The sequence below is a fragment of the Myotis myotis genome, unplaced genomic scaffold, assembly GCF_014108235.1.
Source record: "Myotis myotis isolate mMyoMyo1 unplaced genomic scaffold, mMyoMyo1.p scaffold_m19_p_13, whole genome shotgun sequence".
NCBI classification, from domain to species: domain Eukaryota; kingdom Metazoa; phylum Chordata; class Mammalia; order Chiroptera; family Vespertilionidae; genus Myotis; species Myotis myotis.
Window position 1 is genome coordinate 34,513,305 of NW_023416317.1, and position 21,741 is coordinate 34,535,045.

General features: G+C 42.4%; 1 protein-coding gene across 4 annotated transcripts in view; it reads right to left on the bottom strand.

Annotated features, from left to right (window-relative positions):
- Window positions 1–5,331: 5,331 nt before the first annotated feature.
- The window catches only part of HACL1 (2-hydroxyacyl-CoA lyase 1), a 48,814-nt gene continuing 32,404 nt past the window's right edge, over window positions 5,332–21,741 (bottom strand). For 2 of the 4 annotated variants that reach the window (XM_036332663.1, XM_036332666.1), the window contains 2 exons: window positions 18,459–18,521; window positions 5,332–5,428 (listed from right to left, as the gene is read on the bottom strand). In XM_036332663.1, the coding sequence (XP_036188556.1) occupies window positions 5,339–5,428; window positions 18,459–18,521 (153 nt within the window). In that variant the 3' untranslated portion in view covers window positions 5,332–5,338. Of the gene's footprint in view, window positions 5,429–11,095; window positions 11,165–18,458; window positions 18,522–21,116; window positions 21,273–21,741 lie in introns of those variants that run through there. The other 2 variants (XM_036332664.1, XM_036332665.1) reach the window with 2 other exon arrangements.

The window sequence follows — 21,741 nt, forward strand, 5'->3', positions numbered from 1 at the left end:
TTGATCAGCAGCCTAGCCAGGATCTCCAGCCAGGATCTCCAGCCAAGTTCTGGTCTGGATCTCCAGAGAGGTTCTGCTTAGGATCTCCAGCTTGGTTCTGTGTCCATGTTCTCTTGCTAGGTTCTCCCAGTTCTCCAGCCAGGTTCTGTAGCCATGTTCCCTCGCTAGGTTCTCCAGCCAGGTTCTGTCCAGGTTCTCCAGCCAGGTTCAGTCACCAGGTTCTAGTCAGGTTCTCTTGCCAATTTCTGTAGTCAGGTTCAGTCCAGGATCTTTTGCCATGTTCTCTCGCTAGGTTCTGTCTCTAGGTTCTGAGGCCAGTTTCTGTCCAGGATCTTTTGCCATGTTCTCTCCAGCGAAGTTCTTCTGTCTCTAGAGAACGTTCTGTGTAGGTTCTGTGCCTAGGTTCCGTCTCTCCTGGTTCTGTATTCTAAGTTCTGTATACTAAGTTCTGTATTCTAAGTTCTGACTCTTGCTGTCTTGTTACATCTGTATTTATACCGTTTGATTCAATCCTATCAATCTCTATTACAAAGGTTAGGGCGTTTCTTATCTCCATTCCAGGGAGTAAAGATTATGTAGCTTAAGCATGATTGTTTGTAGTGATTAACTACCCGCCTGGCACTTAGTTAAGGAGTTTCATCCCCTCCCTGACTTCAGGGAAAAATTCCTACCTGGGGAAACAACCTTTCTAGGAGAGGCATCCCCTCCCTGACTTCAGGGAAAAATTCCTACCTGGGGAAACAACCTTTCTAGGAGAGGCATCCCCTCCCTGACTTCAGGGAAAAATTCCTACCTGGGGAAACAACCTTTCTCGGAGAGGTGACCTTGGTTAAAACACACAGCACTAAGGGGAGCAAACATATTAAGAACAGTATGCTATATACACCAGGTCCCTTGAAACATATGCTGTGCAGATGTTTCTTTCCTGCAGCGACTGTGTCAAGCAGCAAGGATGGACCGGCTTCCGGCAGGGAGGGAGTCACAGACTCTGAGCTCCAGATCCCGGCGAGTCTTTAGGGACCCAAACTCAAACGGGAGAAGCGGGACTGTCTGGCTTCGGTCAGAGCGAGTGCAGCTTTCTCTCCGAGGTTTGCAGCGGGTGCTAGGACTCGGAGGGGCAGAGCCCCTGGGGACGGGACTGAGAGCCGCCATAACTGCTCTCTCTGGCCCACCCTGTTGATCCTGTGCGACCCGCCCCGCCCAAGCCCTGCACAGAGGCATTTGCCGGATAGCCTCAGGCAAAGGCTAGATTAGCACCTCCCTAGAGGACAGAAGTTCTCTCACTGCAGACACAGCTGATTCTCATAGCCACTTGGCCTGGAGGTCAAACCCTCCCTGGTATTAGCTACAACAATCAAGATTTAACTACAAGACTGCGCACAAAGACCACTAGGGGGTGCACCAAGGAAGCATAACAAAATGCGGAGACAAAGAAACAGGACAAAATTGTCAATGGAAGATATAGAGTTCAGAACCACACTTTTAAGGTCTCTCAAGAACTGTTTAGAAGCTGCCAATAAACTTAATGAGATCTACAAGAAAACTAATGAGACCCTCGATGTTATATTGGGGAACCAACTAGAAATTAAGCATACACGGACTGAAAGAACGAATATTATACAGACTCCCGACAGCAGACCAGAGGAGCGCAAGAATCAAGTTAATGATTTGAAATGCGAGGAAGCAAAAAACACCCAACCGGAAAAGCAAAATGAAAAAAGAATCCAAAAATGCAACGATAGTGTAAGGAGCCTCTGGGACAACTTCAAGCGTACCAACATCAGAATTATAGGGGTGCCAGAAGATGAGAGAGAGCAAGATATTGAAAACCTATTTGAAGAAATAATGACAGAAAACTTCCCCCACCTGGTGAAAGAAATGGACTTACAGGTCCAAGAAGCGCGGAGAACCCCAAACAAAAGGAATCCAAAGTGGACCACACCAAGACACATCATAATTAAAATGCCAAGAGCAAAAGATAAAGAGAGAATCTTAAAAACAGCAAGAGAAAGAAACTCAGTTACCTACAAGGGAATACCCATACGACTGTCAGCTGATTTCTCAACAGAAACTTTGCAGGCCAGAAGGGAGTGGCAAGAAATATTCAAAGTGATAAATACCAAGAACCTACAACCAAGATTACTTTATCCAGCAAAGCTATCGTTCAGAATTGAAGGTCAGATAAAGAGCTTCACAGATAAGGAAAAGCTAAAGGAGTTCATCACCACCAAACCAGTATTATATGAAATGCTAAAAGGTATCCTTTAAGAAGAGGAAGAGGAAGAAAAAGGTAAAGATACAAATTATGAACAACAAATATGCATCTATCAACAAGTGAATCTAAGAATCAAGTGAATAAATAATCTGATGAACAGAATGAACTGGTGATTATAATAGAATCAGGGACATAGAAAGGGAATGGACTGACTATTCTTGGGGGGGAAAGGGGTGTGGGAGATGCGGGAAGAGACTGGACAAAAATCGTGCACCTATGGATGAGGACAGTGGGTGGGGAGTGAGGGTGGAGGATGGGGCGGGAGCTGGGAGGAGGGGAGTTATGGGGGGGAAAAAAGAGGAACAAATGTAATAATCTGAACAATAAAGATTTAATTTAAAAAAAAAATAAAGTGGGTTTTGTTTTTGATTCACCCTCATAATCTGTCTTTTAATTGGGGCATTTATGCCACTGACTTTCAGAGTGCTTACTGATAGAGTTACTGCCATATCAGGTGGTTTCTGGGGCTTCTGGGGCCCGCCAGTGGCCTGGGATCAGGTCCAATCACGGGCGGCAGGCGGCTTCTGGAATTGCACATGGGGGCCTGGATGGTGGCTTGCACTGGCGGCTGGCGCTGTCCCACCCTGCCTGCAGTATTCAAATTAGCCGCCATCTTTGTTGGTGGTTAATTTGCATATCACGCTGATTAGCCCATGGGAGGCGTAGTGAAGGTATGAACATTAGCCCATGCTTGTCTATTATTAGATAGGATGGCATGAAGTTGGCACAGATTATCAATATTGTCCTGCTTGTGACACCTGTTGGTATTGTTTTTGAACTGCTTCTATACCATTTTGTGTTGGTATTTAACCTGTGTTAACGTCCCTGATGATGGGTGACTGTTCCATAGCTCTGTGTATCCTCACGGCCCCAGGACAGTCCCTGTCACCTAATAATAGATCCTCAACAATGTTAGTTCAAGTTGACCAAATCATAACATCGTAGGATGAGAAGAAAGTAGGAAAAGCGGCATAACTTTATGCGTCAGCCACACTGAGCAACTTGCATTCCCAGCACTCCTTTGTGTTTTTGCACATGCAGCTGGCTGGTACAGGCCTGGTACAAGGGAGGACTTTGGTGAGTATAGTGAGAGAGTGAGGGTCTGTGGACTGACAGCAGCCCGGAGTTATGCCTGCATACAGGAGACTGAAAGTACATATTCAGGCCACTAGGGGGCAAGTCATTGCTGATTAAAGTTAGTACAGGAACCTCTACCCTTAGGGGAAGCTACAGCACAGAGGTATTTATAAACCCCCAATACTTTTTAAGCAAATGTTTTTGTGTTTTGTTTTGGTAAATTTCCATTTCCCGTGTACCACGTATTTTATGAGCCAATTTCTTATGCGCGTACCCTAACTGACCAAGGCAGAAATTATCATCTTTTCTTCAAACCCTCTTGGAAGGGCTCTGAATCTTGCATAATCTAATAACATAGGCTATTAGATTTTTCCAGAAGGAAATTATTATAGATTTGTAAAAGGCTTACACCAATAAATCCAATCGAAGTTAGAGCCGTCCTTCTCAGGCCTTGTAGGTGGGAAAGTATACTGAAGAACCACCTGGGGATATCCATCAACACTTAACATAAACATGCGATTTCATTCATAAATTCTACTGCAATACTCATTCAACTGCCAGTGTATTAGGTGCGAGGATGTTCATGACAGCCTCAACTTTGAAACGGCCTAATTCTCCATGAATATGAGAATAGCTGAGAAAATCACCAAACCTCCATTCAATCAAACATTATACAGTCATGACAAAGAATAAATAGTCTCTGCAACAAATAATACTGGAAATATTGGTCTTCCATAAGCATAACAAACAAAAATGAACCTTAACCCTTACCTTGCCCCATACTTAAAAATTAGCTCAAAGTAGATCATATACCTAAATGTAAGAGCTAAAACTATTAAACTTCTAGAAGAAAACAGGAAAAAAATCTTAGGCAGAGATTTCTCCTCTTAAATTAAAAACTTGTAAATAAAAGTTGTATATATCTAAGGTATACATCATGATATTTTGATATAAATATACATTGTGAAATGATTACTGCAGTCAAGCTGATTATTGAAACAAGTAACATGGATGAATTGCAATGCATTATACTGAGGCCAACACAAAAGGCTACATACTATATAATTCCATTTATATGGCATTCTGGAAAAGGCAAACTACAGGAATGGAGAACAGATCAATAGTTACCAGGGATTAGGGTTTTAAGAAGAGATCTTACTGCAAAGGGAACTTTTGATGGTGATGAAAGTGTTCTTATCTTGATTGGAGTGGTTGTCTACTTTGTCAAAACTCATCAAACTGTATTTTTTTAAAAGGCAAATTTTATTTTACGTAAATTTTCCCTCAATATATTTGACTTTAAAAAAATAAGAAAAATATATTTCACATTTATGCACTGACATGGATGGTTTCCATGAAATATTGTTGAGTGAAACTGAAAACATACAAGCAAACAAGCAAATATATTTTATCTATTATTTACAAGTGCACAGAGAAAGTTCTAGAATGATGTGCACTACACACTTGGGGATGAAAGTATGTGCAATGAGAGAAGGGGAAAACTACACACATTTGTATTATTGGAAATTTTTACAATAAGCATTATTTAACTTGTAATTTAAAAATAAAAGCACTTTAAAAAATCAAATCAAATTCTTGGCAACCTTAGGAATAAAGAAGAAGGCAAAAGGGAAAAAGACTTCTTTCCTACATGTCTGAGGTCCAACAAGCCGACATGCTGAGAGGAGAAGACAGACCATTTGAGTTGGTCTTGGCAGAGAACAGAGCTCTGCGCCTGGTCTTTCTGGTCCAGAATTAACCATGATTTAGTTACTCTGAAGTCCTGGCTACCTCCCGCTGGCAGCTGCATCAGCAGGAGGGAGACAAGACTGGGCAGCTGAGAAGCTCTGGGAAAGCCCCTCCATAGCTCCCTGTGCCTTGCAACTCAAGCTTCAATCAGAGCTAGAAGGATGGAGCCTCAAATGTAAAGGAGAGATCACCAGAGAACCAGGAGAACTAGTAAGTCTAATGAGACTCACCCAAGCATTAAGCCTGCACTTCCATCTCCAGGGCACGAAGCTTAGTTGTCCTCACTCTCTCAGGGAAGAGACTGGCACTGGGCTGGCCTTGAGCCACCTGGATGAAATCACAATAGTGACAATAACTTACCCAATACAATGTTTCCCAAACTTTGAGAGGTCCACCCATTCTAAGAGATACTCCCTTTTTTAAAAAAGCAGAGGAATTCACCTAAATTGGGAACTGCCGCCTATTTTATGTAAATTAATTGGAAATTTACAATATATATCAGCATACCAAAGCCTCTGGGAAATCCTGCAGTAAAGAAACCTACCTGGGTGGGCTGGAAGGCATCAGTGGGAGTAATGGAGAACATATGTAATAGCTTCAACAATAAAAAACTATTAAAATAAATTAATTAAATAATAATAAAAGAAAAAAAGAAACCCATTTACTTTGCTTTTATCCCTAAAAATATTTAACCCCTAAAACCATTTTAAATTCCTACTATTTATTACTCTTTTTCTTATCCATGTCTTATACAATAAATCTGTTAGTGGTATACTAAATAAATAAATATTATGTAGGGCTTTATTTTTCATAAAATCCTTTTTAAAAAAATTGTGTTCACAAGGGAAGCTGTGGGACTAGAGCAGGGGTGGGCAAACTTTTTGACTCGAGAGCCACAATGGGTTCTTAAACTGGACCAGAGGGCCGGAACAAAAGCATGGATGGAGTGTTTGTGTGAACTAATATAAATTCAAAGTAAACATCATTACATAAAAGGGTATGGTCTTTTTTTTTTCAGTTTTATTCATTTCAAACGGGCCGGATCCGGCCCGCGGGCCGTAGTTTGCCCACGGCTGGACTAGAGGTTCTGGGGATAGAGGCAGAGATTCATGTAATTTGTCTAGCAGGTGGAGGAATTGCTGGCAAGACTGAACCTGAACCTCTGTGCTGCCTAATGACACATTGAGCCAGATGTAAGCTCCCAGGCCTCAGGGCTAGATTGGCTCCCCAAGGAGACATCAATCAATCTTTACTTGAACCCAGGCTCAGAAATGCTGTGAGTTCAAGAACACTTTAGCTCCAAAATGCAAAACCACATTCTTGGGAGGGAGACAGGAAAGTCATAGCTTTTATGACAGGAAGTCAGGGAGGGCTGGAGACCTCAGAGGAGATCCCAAAATGGCTTATGAAACCTGAGGATCGATGGGAAAACATCCTGAGCAAAGCAAGTTAGTTTCCTGATATTATTTCAAGAATCATAGAAATAAATGAACTCAAAATAATTGTTAAGCCACCAAGGGGCATAACAAACCTTAGCCCCACTCTTGTAGGAGGGGTGGCAGGTTTGATCCATATTTCCCCTAGGGTGAACCCTAGAAAATTTAATTGACAATCACTTCATTCTCTTCTAACCAGTCCAAATGCATGTTCCTAGCTTACTGTTTATTGTTTACTTACCATGTGTTCACTGCAAAATTTTATTTTTATGTATTTATTGGCAGAAGGTTACCATTCCCATCCCCATTAGCTTCCCCCTACCTCAACCAAATACCCCGTCCCATCACCCTCACCACCGTTCCACCTGGAGAGAATGGGCCCTCTTGTGTTCCAAGAGATTGGATGGGGTGAGGAGGAAGAACCACTTCACTATTCGATTTGGCCCAAGGTAAAGACAAAGCATCGTTTTCAAAGCTTGGATCTAGTCTCTGTAGAGCTAAAGGTGGAGATCAAGGGACTGTGGCAGTGTGGTTTGGCAAGGCCCTAGAACAGGCTCATTCCCAACACTGATAGAGCAATGGTGACCAAGATTCTGAACTAAAGGGTGGAAAAGGTCACTGCCCGTGCCGTGCATATTTATGCATGCATCTATCCTACTGTGGGGAGATCTTGGCCAATATGACCAATAATTGGGAACTGAGGAGCATTTTAGGATCACAGAGTTTTAGGAAACAATAACCTAAGAGATGAGGGAAAACATACACAGGCACTGCAGCCCCATGCTGCTTTGGGGGTCCGTGTTTACATGAGACCCTGTAATTCCTGTAACCAGGTTCTCCCATCCTGCAGCTGTGGTGGAGAAAACTATGCAAACCCAGAGCCCCAGTACGTCCTGTATTTAATCAACTCCTTAAAGTCTTAAGGTACGTTCAAAATACTCGGCCACAGGGAGAGGGCTATCTGCAAGGCTAACATATATACCCACACAATCTGGATAAAGGGAACAGGTGATTTTTTTTTTAAAGAACTAGAGAGATAAAAATTTTCCATTCCATTATCATGGGTTGTGTGATTACCTGTTTCCTTATATACAGTTACTGAATGTAACTGCGATATTTTAAAAACACACACATGTCCTCAGTAGGTGAACAAGACTAACCTGGAGAAAATGGAAACAGAAAAAGAAGGATTCAGGAAAGTAAGAGAGAGGTCAGAGGACTCACTCATTCATTATTAATTCGCTCATTCAGCAAATACTGAGTTTCTTCTGGGCTCCAAGCAAAATCTAGAATTGGGGATTCAGTGTGAAGTGAATGTACAAATTTCCTTGCCTTCAGGAATTTACATTCTAGTGGGGGGTCTCAAAACAGATGAGAAGCATTCACACCAGTCCAGTGGCAGTCAACATAAAGCAGAACAATGGAGAGATCTGATTAATCAGGAGAGCCGCCCTGAAGGGAGGTAAGAGGTAAGAGATGAAGAAGGTAAGGGATGAGTTTTGACTGTAGTTCTCAGAAGGGAATCACGGAAGAGGCTAAGGCAAATCTGACATTAAGGGATGAAAATACTGACACCAACCACCTATTATGCTTATACTTGTTATTTCTCAAAAGCCTCACAGCACCTCTGTGAGGTAGGTGTTACTATACCCATGTTCCAGATGAAGAAACAGGCTGACAAAGGCAGTTCAGGTAATCTTCCCAAGGCCACAGAGCTAATGCACAAAGCTGACCACATACCTGGAAGCCTGTGTCTTTTATAGCACACTACCCAGCCCTAGGTCCAGACACATAGGGAATAGAGAGGCAGGTGAGGGAACTAGTCCCAGACCAAGGCAGAGTAAGAATGATCGTGGTTCTTTGGGGGCCAGTGGCAGGGCTGCTTGGCCAGAGAGTCCTCAGAGGGGAATAGAAGGAGCTGAGTTAAGATCAACTATTATACGTATATGTATCTCATCTGTCTTGAGGAGGGCGGGGCAAAGGCCACCTGGGGGAGTGACCCCTAGAAAGCCTCCTGACCATGTACACAGGAGGAAGACAGGTGGCCCTGGCCACAGAACTGATCTTTAGAGTGACCCTTCCCTGTGAAGCAAAACGATCCTGTGAATGTCCTGGACTCTGACCAATCAGACCAATAATTCCTTGAAGGCATGGGGACATGGACTTAGAAGAGGGTGGCCCAGGGTAGAAGTGTGGGGAGAGGAGTCCCCTCTTCAACAGGATGTGATATACCCCTTCTAAAATGCTTTATCTAATGGCTGGCCACCTAGTAGGAGAAATCTAAACTATTCAAAAATAATAATGAATTACATTTATGCATATGTATATGTACTAATATAACTAGGGCTCTAGTCTGTGATTTCAACCTTGCAATATAGTTATTTAGATATATGTCTTATTTTTCTGAGTAGATTATTAAGTCTTTGAGTACAAGACCCATGACTGCTTCATCTCTTTATTCCCTCAAATGTCAAATCTGAAACATAGTAGGCCTTCAGTAAGTGTTGAATGAATTAATGAATTGATTTGTATGGTACACGCAAAACAGATGAACTACACTGCGATGTATCCAAAACCTTAAGAGTAATTCAGCCTGGGTCAAGATTCCCTTTGCAAAGTCTCAGAGCAGAGTTGCCTCTTGCCAAGGCAAACCATAAGTCTGCAGCTGCAGAGCCTTAGTTTTAAAGGAAATGATACATGTCAGGCACCTTGCATGAAATCTGGCCTGCAAATGTGAGGTTGCAGAATCCCGTGTGAGCTGGTGGCTAGGTGAGTGTCTTGGCATCCACCTGTCTCCTCCAGGATCTCTTTACCAAATGCCAGACACCTCCTACATCAGGCATGCTGTCTGGTCTGGCCCTCAACCCTCATAAAGGGTCAGGAAAAAGCTAGCTCTGTCCTGCTGTCCATACAATCACGGTGTGCCTTTGACAGGCTGCCTGTTGCTCACTGGGGACCTGGCCACAGCCGGCATTTAGCTTGGCCACCATTCTTCCACACCTCGGCACAGGCCTGGGCTATCAGTGTAAACTCAGGAAAAGGCACATTCATTTGAGCCAAACTGAATTAGCCAGGCCAGTTGGCGGCCGGGAAGTCACGTGCTGCTTTCCCAAACCAAACAGAAACTATTTTTAGATTATTTACTGTTTGGTATTATCCATGCCACAGCTCCCTCCCATTAGGGCACATCAGAAACATCAGAGAAAATTGGCTGCAGCCAATTAATGGATATTTCACAAGTCATTTGTCAGTACTGGGCCTTCCTGTTGTCATTTGTAAAAAGACAGACGACAGGAATGTGTGTACACAGAAGGACCATATGAGGACACAACAAAAAGATGACCATCTGCAAGCCAAGGAGAGAGGCCTCAGAGGAAACCAAATCTATAGACATCTTGGTCTTTGTCTCCTAGCCTCCAGAACTGTGAGAAAATAAATTTGTTGTGTAAGCCAACCAATCAGTAGTGTTTTGTTATGGCAGCCCTAGCCAATGAACACACTGGGTTAATGCATTTTCCAGTATGTGTATATGTGGAGAATTACAGTGTGTGATTAAGGGTACAGGGTATGTCACTACCTTCCCTCTGAAGACTACTTCTCAGGGTTGTTGGTATTGCATATTCTGAAGCCAGGGCTGGACAGAGGACTTGGACTAAACCAATGCCACTCCCCACTAGTGATCCTAACTATCCACCCATCACTGTGGGATCAAAGAGGGAGGAAAGGAGGTCACCTTCTGCAGACTCACCTAAGGGAGCTTGGACTGAGATTTTGAAGGTGAAGACGACAGAGTGTAAACCAAAATTTCCAAAGAGGTGCGGAAAAGAAGAGACTTCATTCAGGTGAAGCAGTTCCTTAGGCAGCTTCCTATGGAAAGCAAAAGTGCACTCCACTGAGAAAAAGGGGAGGCTGTCATTTATAAAGTTCCCGCCCAGGTTCCTGATTGGCTCAATTTTATGCAAATAACGTTACCAAATTCTAACAATTCTGATTGCTCTGAATCATGCAGTTCTGATTGGTGATTACAGAGTGGTTCTGATTAGTTGGCATAGATGCAAATGAAGATATAATTGTGCAGTCCTGACTGGATAGGGCAGGTCTCAATCCATTGGTCAAAAGACAAAACCAGGCTTCCCTTCAGTGGTTGACTAAGATGGCTTAAACAAGCGGGGCATGTGTGGGAAGCCAAGAGTTCACATTGAGGTTTTTCCCAGTATGCACAGTACATGAGGAGCCCCTGTGAGCAAATGGCTACTAGGTTCTTATTATTTATAAAATTTGGGCCCTGGTTTGATCATGGGGAGTCTATCTCATCAGATAACTTCCTTCATGGAGTTCACATCAAGTGAATCTTTATTCTCAGAGTCCACAGAGGAACAGATTTCTCAATATGTTTGCCTTCATCATTGGTCTCAGTGCCAGGAAGGAAGACAGTTGAGGCAACAAATAATTAGCATTCCAACTACCCCTAATTCATTGGCCAAGAAGTCACCTTTTATTGGCACAAGTGCTCACTTGGAAATGGTAGGGACTCTTTCCATCTTGTTATATCCTTGAGGAAGACATTTAAACCTTATAGCCTCAGTAACTCCTTGTAGGGAAATTTACTTGTCATCTTTTGCTCCTCCTGAAAGAAGAAAGCAGGTAAACGACATATTGATTGTAAATGGTGTGTGCCTGCAACCACAAGTATCATTTTGCATTGTTCTGGAAGTACAAGCCAATGTCTCTAGGTAAGAGAATGGAAGAATTGTTTTAAAGAACTCATTAAGGTATGGAATTAAGATACAAAATAAGCAACATTACCTACATATAAATATAGTAGAAGATAACATATATAATAGCCACAAAATAGACTGATGTCTAAAAACATAGTTAACAAAATTTTGTTGGGCCAATATGATGAAAACTCCACTAAGGTACAGAAGAAAACACTTCTAAAAATTTACATATCTTATTCTTGAATAGGAACAACATTTTAAGATCCAATTCTCTAAATACTCATTTAATATTTATAATTGTTTAATGTTCACTTAAAGCCATTGTATATTTACCATATGTTTTTGTTTTCTATAATTCGAATGCTCTATAATTCTAATGCTGACTCTAGAGCAGTGGTTTCAACCTTGGCTGCACATTAGAATCACCTGGGAATCTTTTTAAAATCCTGGTTTCCGGGCCTCATCCTCCGGAAATTCTGTTTCTTTGTTACTAATGTTGTGGCCCCACCCCATAACAAAGAAACAGAATTTCCGGAGGACGAGGCCCGGAAATCAGGATTTTAAAAAGATTCCCAAGTGATTCTAATGTGCAGCCAAGGTTGAGAACCACTGCTCTAGAGGACCTGTCCCTCCCAAGTTAGATAATTCTTAGAGAACACAAAAAACTCTCCTTTTGTATGCAAACTAACCAGTCCATAATTCCAACCTCCCTCTTCCCATTATCACCCTGCCCTAATCACCCCAGGGCCACATCCACATAACCAGGGGCAGCCCCTCTGACCAAGGGGAATTATCTAATCTAGCTAATCCTAAACTGTTTACCCTTTCTCTCTTCTTTCTTCCCAAGGAAACCACAGTAAGGCCTCAGCCCACTTCCTCTCTGCCTGAGACCAACCTGGGTGTTTTCTCCTGTGACCCTCCATGGCAGGGGTGGGCAAACTTTTTGACTCGAGGGCCACAATGGGTTCTTAAACTGGACCGGAGGGCCGGAACAAAAGCATGTGTTTGTGTGAACTAATATAAATTCAAAGTAAACATCATTACATAAAAGGGTACGGTCTTTTTTTTTTTTTTAGTTTTATTCATTTCAAACCCACAGCTGCTCCATGGTGTGGCATTCTTCTCTTGGGAACTGTGAGTAAGAAACTTTTTTTCAAGGGTAATTGTCTCCAGATCTGTTGGCCTTACTGAACCTCAAGTTTTCTATTAGTACACAATGTTTTAAAACACAGTCCAATAAAGATAACGATTTATGTGCTACTAAATGTAACCTGGAAAAACAATCAAGTGAAGATAACTATTAAAATTCTGGAAAAGAATAATGTAGATAGGGTGGTGGGGAGAGGAGATACATGGAGTGGCTGAGAGAGGGTGGGGAGGCAGGTATGGCACTGAGTTAGAAAATAGTTTTATGAATGTAGTGGGTATAAATTTCAGTCTACAGCAATCAAGTGTGAAAGAAATATTTTTAGTAATTCAACTTAATTTTTATTTTGGCCTACAGCTTGCCAGAGTGGAAACAAAATTCACTCATGTCATGTTTCTCTCTCCCCCCTCCCCCAGCCTTCCTCCCCATACACACACTACACACTTCTCTAAGAACTTCTGGGTTTACCTAATACCCAGGCATCTAGGACAGGTTTCTGATGCTTGTTGGCTCATCCATCCACTCTACATCCTTGTTTGAAGTTGTTTGCTGCAGCTTTTGAGCTAGTATGCATCACATAAGGACCTTTCAGTAGTCTCATCTATACTAATAAAAGACAAAGATGCTAATTGACCATACCTTCGCTACGCCCTAAGCCATGCTAACCAGCCAATCGAGAGACTATATGCAAATTAACCCAACCAAGATGGCGGCCGGCAGCCACAAAGCTGGAGCAAGCAGGAAGCTTGTTGCCTGGGCGATGGAGGAAGCCAAGCTTCCCGCCAGCCCTGAGCCAGCTGTGGCCTCTGCTAAAGGCAACAAAGTTTCAATTATAGAAGACAAATAAATCCCAGATACCTGCTTCCAGCCAGCCTCCACTGGGAGCTTGGGTGGCTGGGGGTTGTGGCCAGCCTGCAAACAGCCATCAGACCCTCACCCAGGCTGGCCATACCCTCATGGGGTGAGGGTCCCCGCTGGGGGGTTTAGCCAGCCTGAAAACAGCCCTCAGCCCCTCACCCAGACTGGCCAGGCCCCCAGTAGGAACCCCCACCCTGAAGAGGCTGTAACCAGCCTGCAAACGGCCCTCAGCCTCTCACCCAGGATGGCCAGGCACCCCAGTGGGGACCCCCCACACTAAAGGGGCTGTGGCCAGCCTGCAAACAGCCATCAGCCACTCACCCAGGCTGGCCAGGCACTCTTATATAATAAAAGGGTAATATGCAAATTGACTCTAACAGCAGAACAACTGGGAATGACTGGTCACTATGACACACACTGACCACCAGGGGGCAGATGTTCAATGCAGTGGTCAGTGCACTCCCACGGGGGAGCTCTGCTCAGCCACAAACCAGGCTGACGGCTGCCAGTACAGCAGTGGTGGTGGGAGCCTCTCCCGCCTCCTCAGCAGCGCTAAGGATGTCCGACTGCAGCTTAGGCCTGCTCCCCGCTGGCAAGTGGACATCCCTCGAGGGCTTCAGGGCTGCCAGAGGGATGTCTGACGGCCAGCTTAGGCCCAATCCCCCCAGGGAGTGGGCCTAAGCCAGCAGGTGATCATCCCCCAAGGGGTCCCAGACTGTGAGAGGGCACAGGCCGGGCTGGGGGACCCCCCTGAGTGCACAAATTTTTGTGCACCGGGCCTCTAGTCTATATATATCAAAGCCTAAGAAACCAAACGACCAAACGACCAGTTGCTATGATGCGCAGTGACCAGCAGGGGTCAGACATTCAATGCAGGAGCTGCCCCCTGGTGGTCAGTGTGCTCTCACAGCTGGAGCGCTGCTCAGCTGACTGATGGATGCCAGACGCTGGGCTCACAGCTGGCAAGTGCAGCGGCGCGAGCCTCTCCCACCTCTGCGGCAGTGCTACCAAGCAGCGGCAGTGCTACCAAGCAGCGGCAGTGACAGGCGCAGCAGGGCTGGGGTGGGATGAGAGGAAACAGTGTGATGCCTGGCCCAGGCTCGGGCTCCTCCCCGGCCACCTGCCACCTCATGCACTACCACATCCCCCAAGGGGTCCCAGATTGTAAGAGGGCACAGGCCAGGCTGAGGGACCCTACCAGTGCATGAATCTGTGCACCAAGCCTCTAATAAGATTATAATGCAACTGAAAATTTCTATTGCCTAGTGATGTTACAGCCATGGTAAGTTCATAGTGCACTGTTACTGTTTTGCGCTGGTTTAAGTCTTATGGATAATAATGCTATCTGCTAGAAATGCCTGGAGGCCCAGAGGGACACTCACCCGGACCCCAATGAGCTTCCCATAGACCAAAGTTACAACTGAACTGACCCTATATGGTTCTTATTACGATTGCAAGACACCCTTCAGCAATAACCATCTGGAAACTTTGAAGAAAAGAGTTTATTACCCATATTGCCTGGCGCTACAAGGCAAGTCACAGGGTAGGGAGAGAGTACATGCAGGGGCCTGAGGTGCTGTTTTTATTGGGGGAGAGTGGGAGCCTAGGGTTTCACAGGATCACTTTTATTGGTGTATTTAAAACAAAGAACAAAATCAACCAAGATCTCTAAAACAAAGAAGCCTCAGTATGGGGAGGTGGCCTGGCCCCAGTGTGTGGTGGTCAATGTGTTTATATACCTTCTTTGAAGCAGATGTCTCTTTGAAATGGATGCCTCAGCAATCAAAGCTTAAGTCGGGCACTTGCATTACAAAAAAAAGCCCACAGGGTTTACACTACAATCACTCACATGTTGGTGCTGATGCTGGTGTAAATGAAACCTTATTAGTTGACTATACCAGTCGGTATTTTGTGGAGGAGCCACACTCAAGGGGCCAAAGAGCCGCGTGTGGCTCGTGAGCCGCAGTTTGCTGACCACTGGACTATACCATCTTGGTTTAAGTGCACTCTATGATGTTCACACAACAAAATCATCCAACAAGGCATTTCTCAGAATGTCTGGCTGTATAACCCCATACCGAGTCACCTGCCCTGCAAGAAAACATCTGTGATGTTTATGCTGTCATATGCTATGCGGAAGTGGATTCTTCGGGGGCAAACTCAGAGGAGCTTGCCAAACAGGAGCAAGAGGACACAGGCCCTTGGAGATGAAGGGTTGGTGACATCTGGGTAACAGGCACTGAGTCGAGTTGGGGAGGGAGATGAGAATTCAATTCACCACAAACATTTGGAGTAGTGATAGAGGCACACATGGGAGGGAGGACAGCTTAGTAGAAGAGGTGACCGTTGAGCTGAACCTTGAAAGATACGGCTGATTCCACATCGTAAAAAATGGGAGTGCGCAGAGCATTGCAGTGAAAACAGTGCGAGCAAAGTTCAGGCTACGGTGAAACCAGGACTGATTTCCTGAGCCCACCTTGACCAGTGGAGTGATGAGGCAATTCCCAGGTGCATGCTGGGACCAGGGAATGAGCCTTGGAAAGAACATGGCAGTAGACAAAGTTCTCGCAGAGCTGGACAGAAGGGAAGAAAGCATGGATGATGCCATCCCTTTGCAGGTCTGAGTCAAAATTTCATGTGCTCCTGTCAATCTTTGGAACTGGAGAGCCAGGGTTTCTAGATGTGTCTTTCTCTGCTCCCTAATTAGAGGAGGGGTAACCAGACAGTCTGCATCCACTGACCAGCTAGCCCCTTTCCTGGAAGAAAAGGCCTTGGAGGGGAGGGGAGGGGAGGGGAGGGGATGTCCAAGACAGTCTAGTGAAAACCAGAGGTGTGGGCAGTCCTGCCTGTCAGACTGAATCCAAGGTGTACTTTTTTTTTTTTAATTTTGTTTTAGTGCTTAAAGTATTACAAAAAGTATTATATATGTCTCCTTTTTTTTTTTTTTGCAAGGTGTACTTTTATCTGTACCTTATCTACAGAAGGAATTCATAGGATCTTCAATTTCCATTATCCACATTAGTCCATTTTTCAGATTAGTAGTAGTAAATGCAACCAGAAAGCACTAGATGATTCAGACCATCTGTCTACATTTCACTCTCCACAGTCAGCATTTTTATCAGGGTTCCTCAGTCATAATTCTCATTTGGACTTTAACTGGTATCCAACTTTCTTAATACAGTAATCAAATTCTATCCTAGTCATTCCAAATTTGCATTTATTTACTAGTACTACTCCACTGCCTACCTAAGTGTCTGGAAAATAGTAAAGAAACAGAAATATTTTTGGTTTTAATATTATTTTCACTTTCTTTCAGTGTTCAATATTCCTATTGTTTCTTTGTAACAGATTTGAAACATTTTTTCGTAAGGAAAATATCCTTACTTCACATAAGCTGAGCTACTTCAAAGGTACATGTGTGAAATAACCATAGAAAATATCCCCTACTTCCAACCATCATGAATTCTCATTCAACTATTATTTAGTGAACCCCTGCAGACCAGGTGGCTCTATTAGGAAGTGAAAACAGAGCCTGTTTTCCAGGAAATGACTAATCTTCTTGGAGAAGTAAGACCCACTTGAAAAGTGAAACCACATTGCTAAACAGGATGTAATTCCAGCCAGTACTCTCTTCTTCTCTAAGGTCACATCTTCCTAAAACACAGTGGCATTTACTGAGTGCCTTCCATGGGCCAGGCATTAGACTAGGAGCTTCTGGATAGCTTTTTGAGTCCCCAAACAACCCCATGAAATATGAAAGATTTTATAAAGAATATTAGTAGAGAAACTAACCCTTCCCACCCGAGATTTCTTAGTTTTCCTAAATCAAGAAAATAGCCATAATCTTTCAAAATTCAGTTTTTATGAGGCACTTGAGTATCAACATACTAGAATCACATAAGAGTATTTATTATTATAATAGGGGGTGTAAAATGTTTTATCAAAGTGAGTTTTGACTATCAACCAACAGATTCATTTTAGAGGGGCTTACTCAATATCTTATCCTTCTAAAGAAAAATTCCTATAAGGAGACTAATTTTGAGATCATTTTTACCAAATAAGCGTTCAATAGACTTGTCATGAAAGTGCTACTGAACTAATTTGGTCTTGATATGCCCAGGCTGACCTCTGCTGGGCAGTATAACCTGCCAACATATTTTTTTTTCTCTTGAGATAATATGGCTAGGGAAAGAGCATTTTCCCCAAATTATATTTAGCATTTAGATTTATATAGTTCAATTTACTAATACTCATTAAGCCCTCCACGCTACCTTACAGCAAAATCTTGTATTGCACTCAGCTGCCAGAGGCAAATGACCATGGGCAGAGGAGGATACTGATGAGGTTACATGAGCTTCCCACTCTCAACGGTCCTTTGGATATTCTCTATGCTCTGATGCAGCTCAGGCTCTCTGGTGCATATCTTAGAAGTACATTAAGAGTCCCTGCCTACTGGGCCTAATTTCAGGGTTGTCAGGTAAAACCACAGATCCCTGCAAGTATCTCCTAGGTCAGTGATGGCGAACCTTTTGAGCTCGGCGTGTCAGCATTTTGAAAAACCCTAACTTAACTCTGGTGCCGTGTCACATATAGAAATTTTTTGATATTTGCAACTATAGTAAAACAAAGATGTATATTTTTGATATTTATTTTATATATTTAAATGCCATTTAACAAAGAAAAATCAACCAAAAAAATGAGTTCGCGTGTCACTTCTGACACGCGTGTCATAGGTTCGCCATCACTGTCCTAGGTGCACATCGCAAAGCTATAGTCCATCACTTTGTAGAGGTCACTTATGCCCCTAACTAGCCAATGGAAGTCTGATAAGTATGGTGCAAACAAGCTGAACTTTAATATAAAATCTTATACTCCAGTTCATATAAAATTGCAGAAAATAAACAAGAATGCCTCTGGAAATAAATGATGCTTTTCCATTTCTCATATTGTTTTAAAATACAGGCTATGCCTGTATTTTAAAAGAATATGACATTCCAGGCTCAGTCCCAGACCACCACAGTAAAGCAACTATCACAATAAAGTGAGTCACACAAGTTTTTTGTTTCCCAGTGCATATAAAAGTTATGTTTACACTATATTGTAGTCTAGTAAGTGTGCAACAGCATTATGTCTAAGAAAAAAAACCAATGTACATACCTCAACTTAAAAATATTTTTATTGCTAAAAATACTAACCATCATCTGAGCTTTCAGCGAGTCGTAATCTTTTTGCTGGTACAAGGTCTTAAAATGCAGTATCTGCGAAGCATAATAAAGCAAAGCACAATAAAACGACGTATGCCTGCAATGTCTGGTTCTGATAATAAAAATTACAAAGTTTTTTTTATTTCTAACTTTTATAAAAGAAGGAAAAATGAAGAAATAAAAATTTCCTATAATCCCATCACTGAGTTATTGTAAAATTTAGGTTTATTTTGCACCTATCTTTTCTCTCTGTGTATGTGTGCACAAGTACAGGTGTGCATCTGACTTGAACCCATCAATTTTGTCGCTTGTCTTTTTCACATAATAGTATCCTCTGTTTTTCCATCAGTAAATTTAACAGTTTTATTTTATAATGTAAACAGATCATAATGCATGTACAATAACCAATATCTTATTATTAAACACTGGGGCTGTTCCTAAATAAAACTATGCTGAATGGCTCTCTCTCTCTCTCTCTCTCTCTCTCTCTCTATATATATATATATATATGTATAGACTATTTGACCAAATATTTTATTATTTGGATATATTCCCTAGATAAGCTTACTGGATCAAAGTTATGGGGTCTGAACATTTTTAAAATTCCAAAACAGGCACTTCTAGAACTACTGTGTAGAAATACTGTGTTTGTGTGTGGGGGGGAGGTTGGGGGTTAATGGGGGGGGATGAGGACACATTTGTAATACCTTAACTAATAATAAAAAAAAAAAGAAATACTGTACCAATTTCAGCTTCTACCACAGCATAGCAGTGCCCATTTCACTTCACCTCCATCCACGCTAAGAATTATAATGTAAAAAGAGCTGTACTGCCCTGGCCAGTGTGGCTCAGTTGGTTGGAGCATCGTCCCATACACCGAAAGGTCATGGGTTCAATTCCAAATCAGGGCACATATCCAGGTTATGGAGTCAATCCCTGGTCAGGGTGTGTATGAGAGGCAATCGATGGATGTTTCTCTCTCACATTGATGCTTCTCTCTCTCTCTCTCTCCCCCTCTCACTTCCTCTCTAAAATCAATAAAACAGGCTTTGCTGTTTCATCTTGAAGGGCGTTTGCTGGTTTCTTTCTGAAAGAGCTGCATTTAATACCAGTCTTTGCAGGTGACACTCATCATGATCTCCCCTACTCAAATTGATCACTGGGCTTGGTTGCAAAGAACAATTCAGAAAGGATATTCAAGTAAAATCTGCAGACGTCTCGTGATTATTTCTGGTCTTACGTTTTTCATTGTTCATAACCTGATGGCCATTTATGACAGATACTGGGAGTCACAAGATGTCACCACAATCCAATAAGAATTGCTGAGGTGTTTCATTAACAAGGATCAAATCGATGCCTCACAAAAGGAGAAACGGAAGTATGCCAAGTCAGGATGATCTGAAATTAAACCTGGACGCCTTTGGGCTTTTGGGCTTTTAGGCCTTTTTAAAGTCTCTTGAGCATTTTTAAATAGAAATAAATTTGGGTTTCACAAAAATAAATAAATAAATAAATAAAATAAAATCAATAAAACATATTCTCAGGGGAGGATTTTTTTTTTAAAAGTGCTTTGCCAAGTGGATAGGCAAAAATAAGGTTTTCCAGTCTAACATATTCATATTTATTCATAATACTTGTATTGACCATTTGTATTTTTTCTGTTGATTATACATTCATGCCCTTCACCCATTTTTTTTCTAGTGCATTAATATTTTTCTTATTTATAGGAGTTCTTTATATATTAAGGTTGTTGACTCTGCTGGTCTTGATGTGGTACACATAAACAAAAGTTGCTAATCCAAATATACCCTGAAATTATTAGTTTTGGTGTGGTGTGACTTCTCTGGCTCAATAAATTATTTCCCTCAAAAAATAAAACAAAACAAAACCCCAACTCAAAAAGTATGGAATAAGTTCCATTAAACCATGGGGAGACTAAAGTACGAAGTGGTCAACAAGTAAACAATGAAGAAGAAATAGCCTATGTACTCCAAGCTTTTTTCTTCAAAAATGTTTAAAAGATAAATGACTTAAAGAATGCATTTATTAAAAGAATACTGTGTTGCCCTAACACAGTGGTTGGCAAACTGCGGCTCGTGAGCCACATGCGGCTCTTTGGCCCCTTGAGTGTGGCTCTTCCACAAAATACCACGTGCGGGCGCGCATGTACAGTGCGATTGAAACTTCGTGGCCCAGGCGCAGAAGTCGGTATTTTGTGGAAGAGCCACACTCAAGGGACCAAAGAGCCACATGTGGCTCGTGAGCCACAGTTTGCCAACCACTGCCCTAACCGGTTTGGCTCAGTGGATAGAGCGTCGGCCTGGGGACTGAAGGGTCCCACGTTCGATTCCCTTCAAGGACATGTACCTTGGTTGCGGGCACAGCCCCCGGAGGGAGTGTGCAGGAGGCAGCTGATCGATGTTTCTCTCTCATCGATGTTTCTAACTCTCTGTCCCTCTCCCTTCCTCTCTGTAAAAATCAATAAAACATATTTTTTTAAAAAGAATACTGTGTTAATTCAGTGGTTAGGCAGTTACATTGCTACTATTTAATAAAACCCTTTTCCTTCTTTCATCTGTAAATGGTTATTCCTGTGGCTGAATATTGGTAACTTTTTCTGTTTTTAACCAATTACTTTATTATATAATATCATTTAGAAATATTTTTATTTTTTGTACAGCAATTTTAACATTATAGTTATTTTTCTGTGGGGAAAAAATTCTATCTTACAGGAAAGACAAAACTCCTGAAGACCACTTATGGCATCTTTATTTACATATTAGAACGGGTCAGCCAGTGAAAATCCTAGAAAAAGAAAAGACAACAAACATTCAGTTGAAAGAAATAATTGTCTCAAACTATATTCTCAGTGTTTTGTTTGCTCTAGAATCTAAAAGTCCCATTATAACCACAATTTCCACAATGGTAAATAAGGTTTGTCTTTGGTCTAGTGATTTACCCAAAAAAGAGCTAAAAAAAATCCATAGTGAACCTTTCCGTCTTGTCCTACAAAACGGCCTAAAATGACTTTCTGGGTCCTCTCCCATTAACAGAGTTTAAAAGAAGAGAGGAGATGAAGGAGACCCAAAGAAGGTCAAGTTCCCAGGTCTAAGAAGAACCTGTGTAGAAAAAGCAATGCACGAAAGCCTTTCCCAGGACTAATACCATTCTATACTGGTGGCTTGGACATAGGTGACTGTGGATTAGGTCCTTTTGGTATTACAGCAGAAGCAGTCAGCCTACACTGCAAATCAATGACAAATAGTAAATGGAC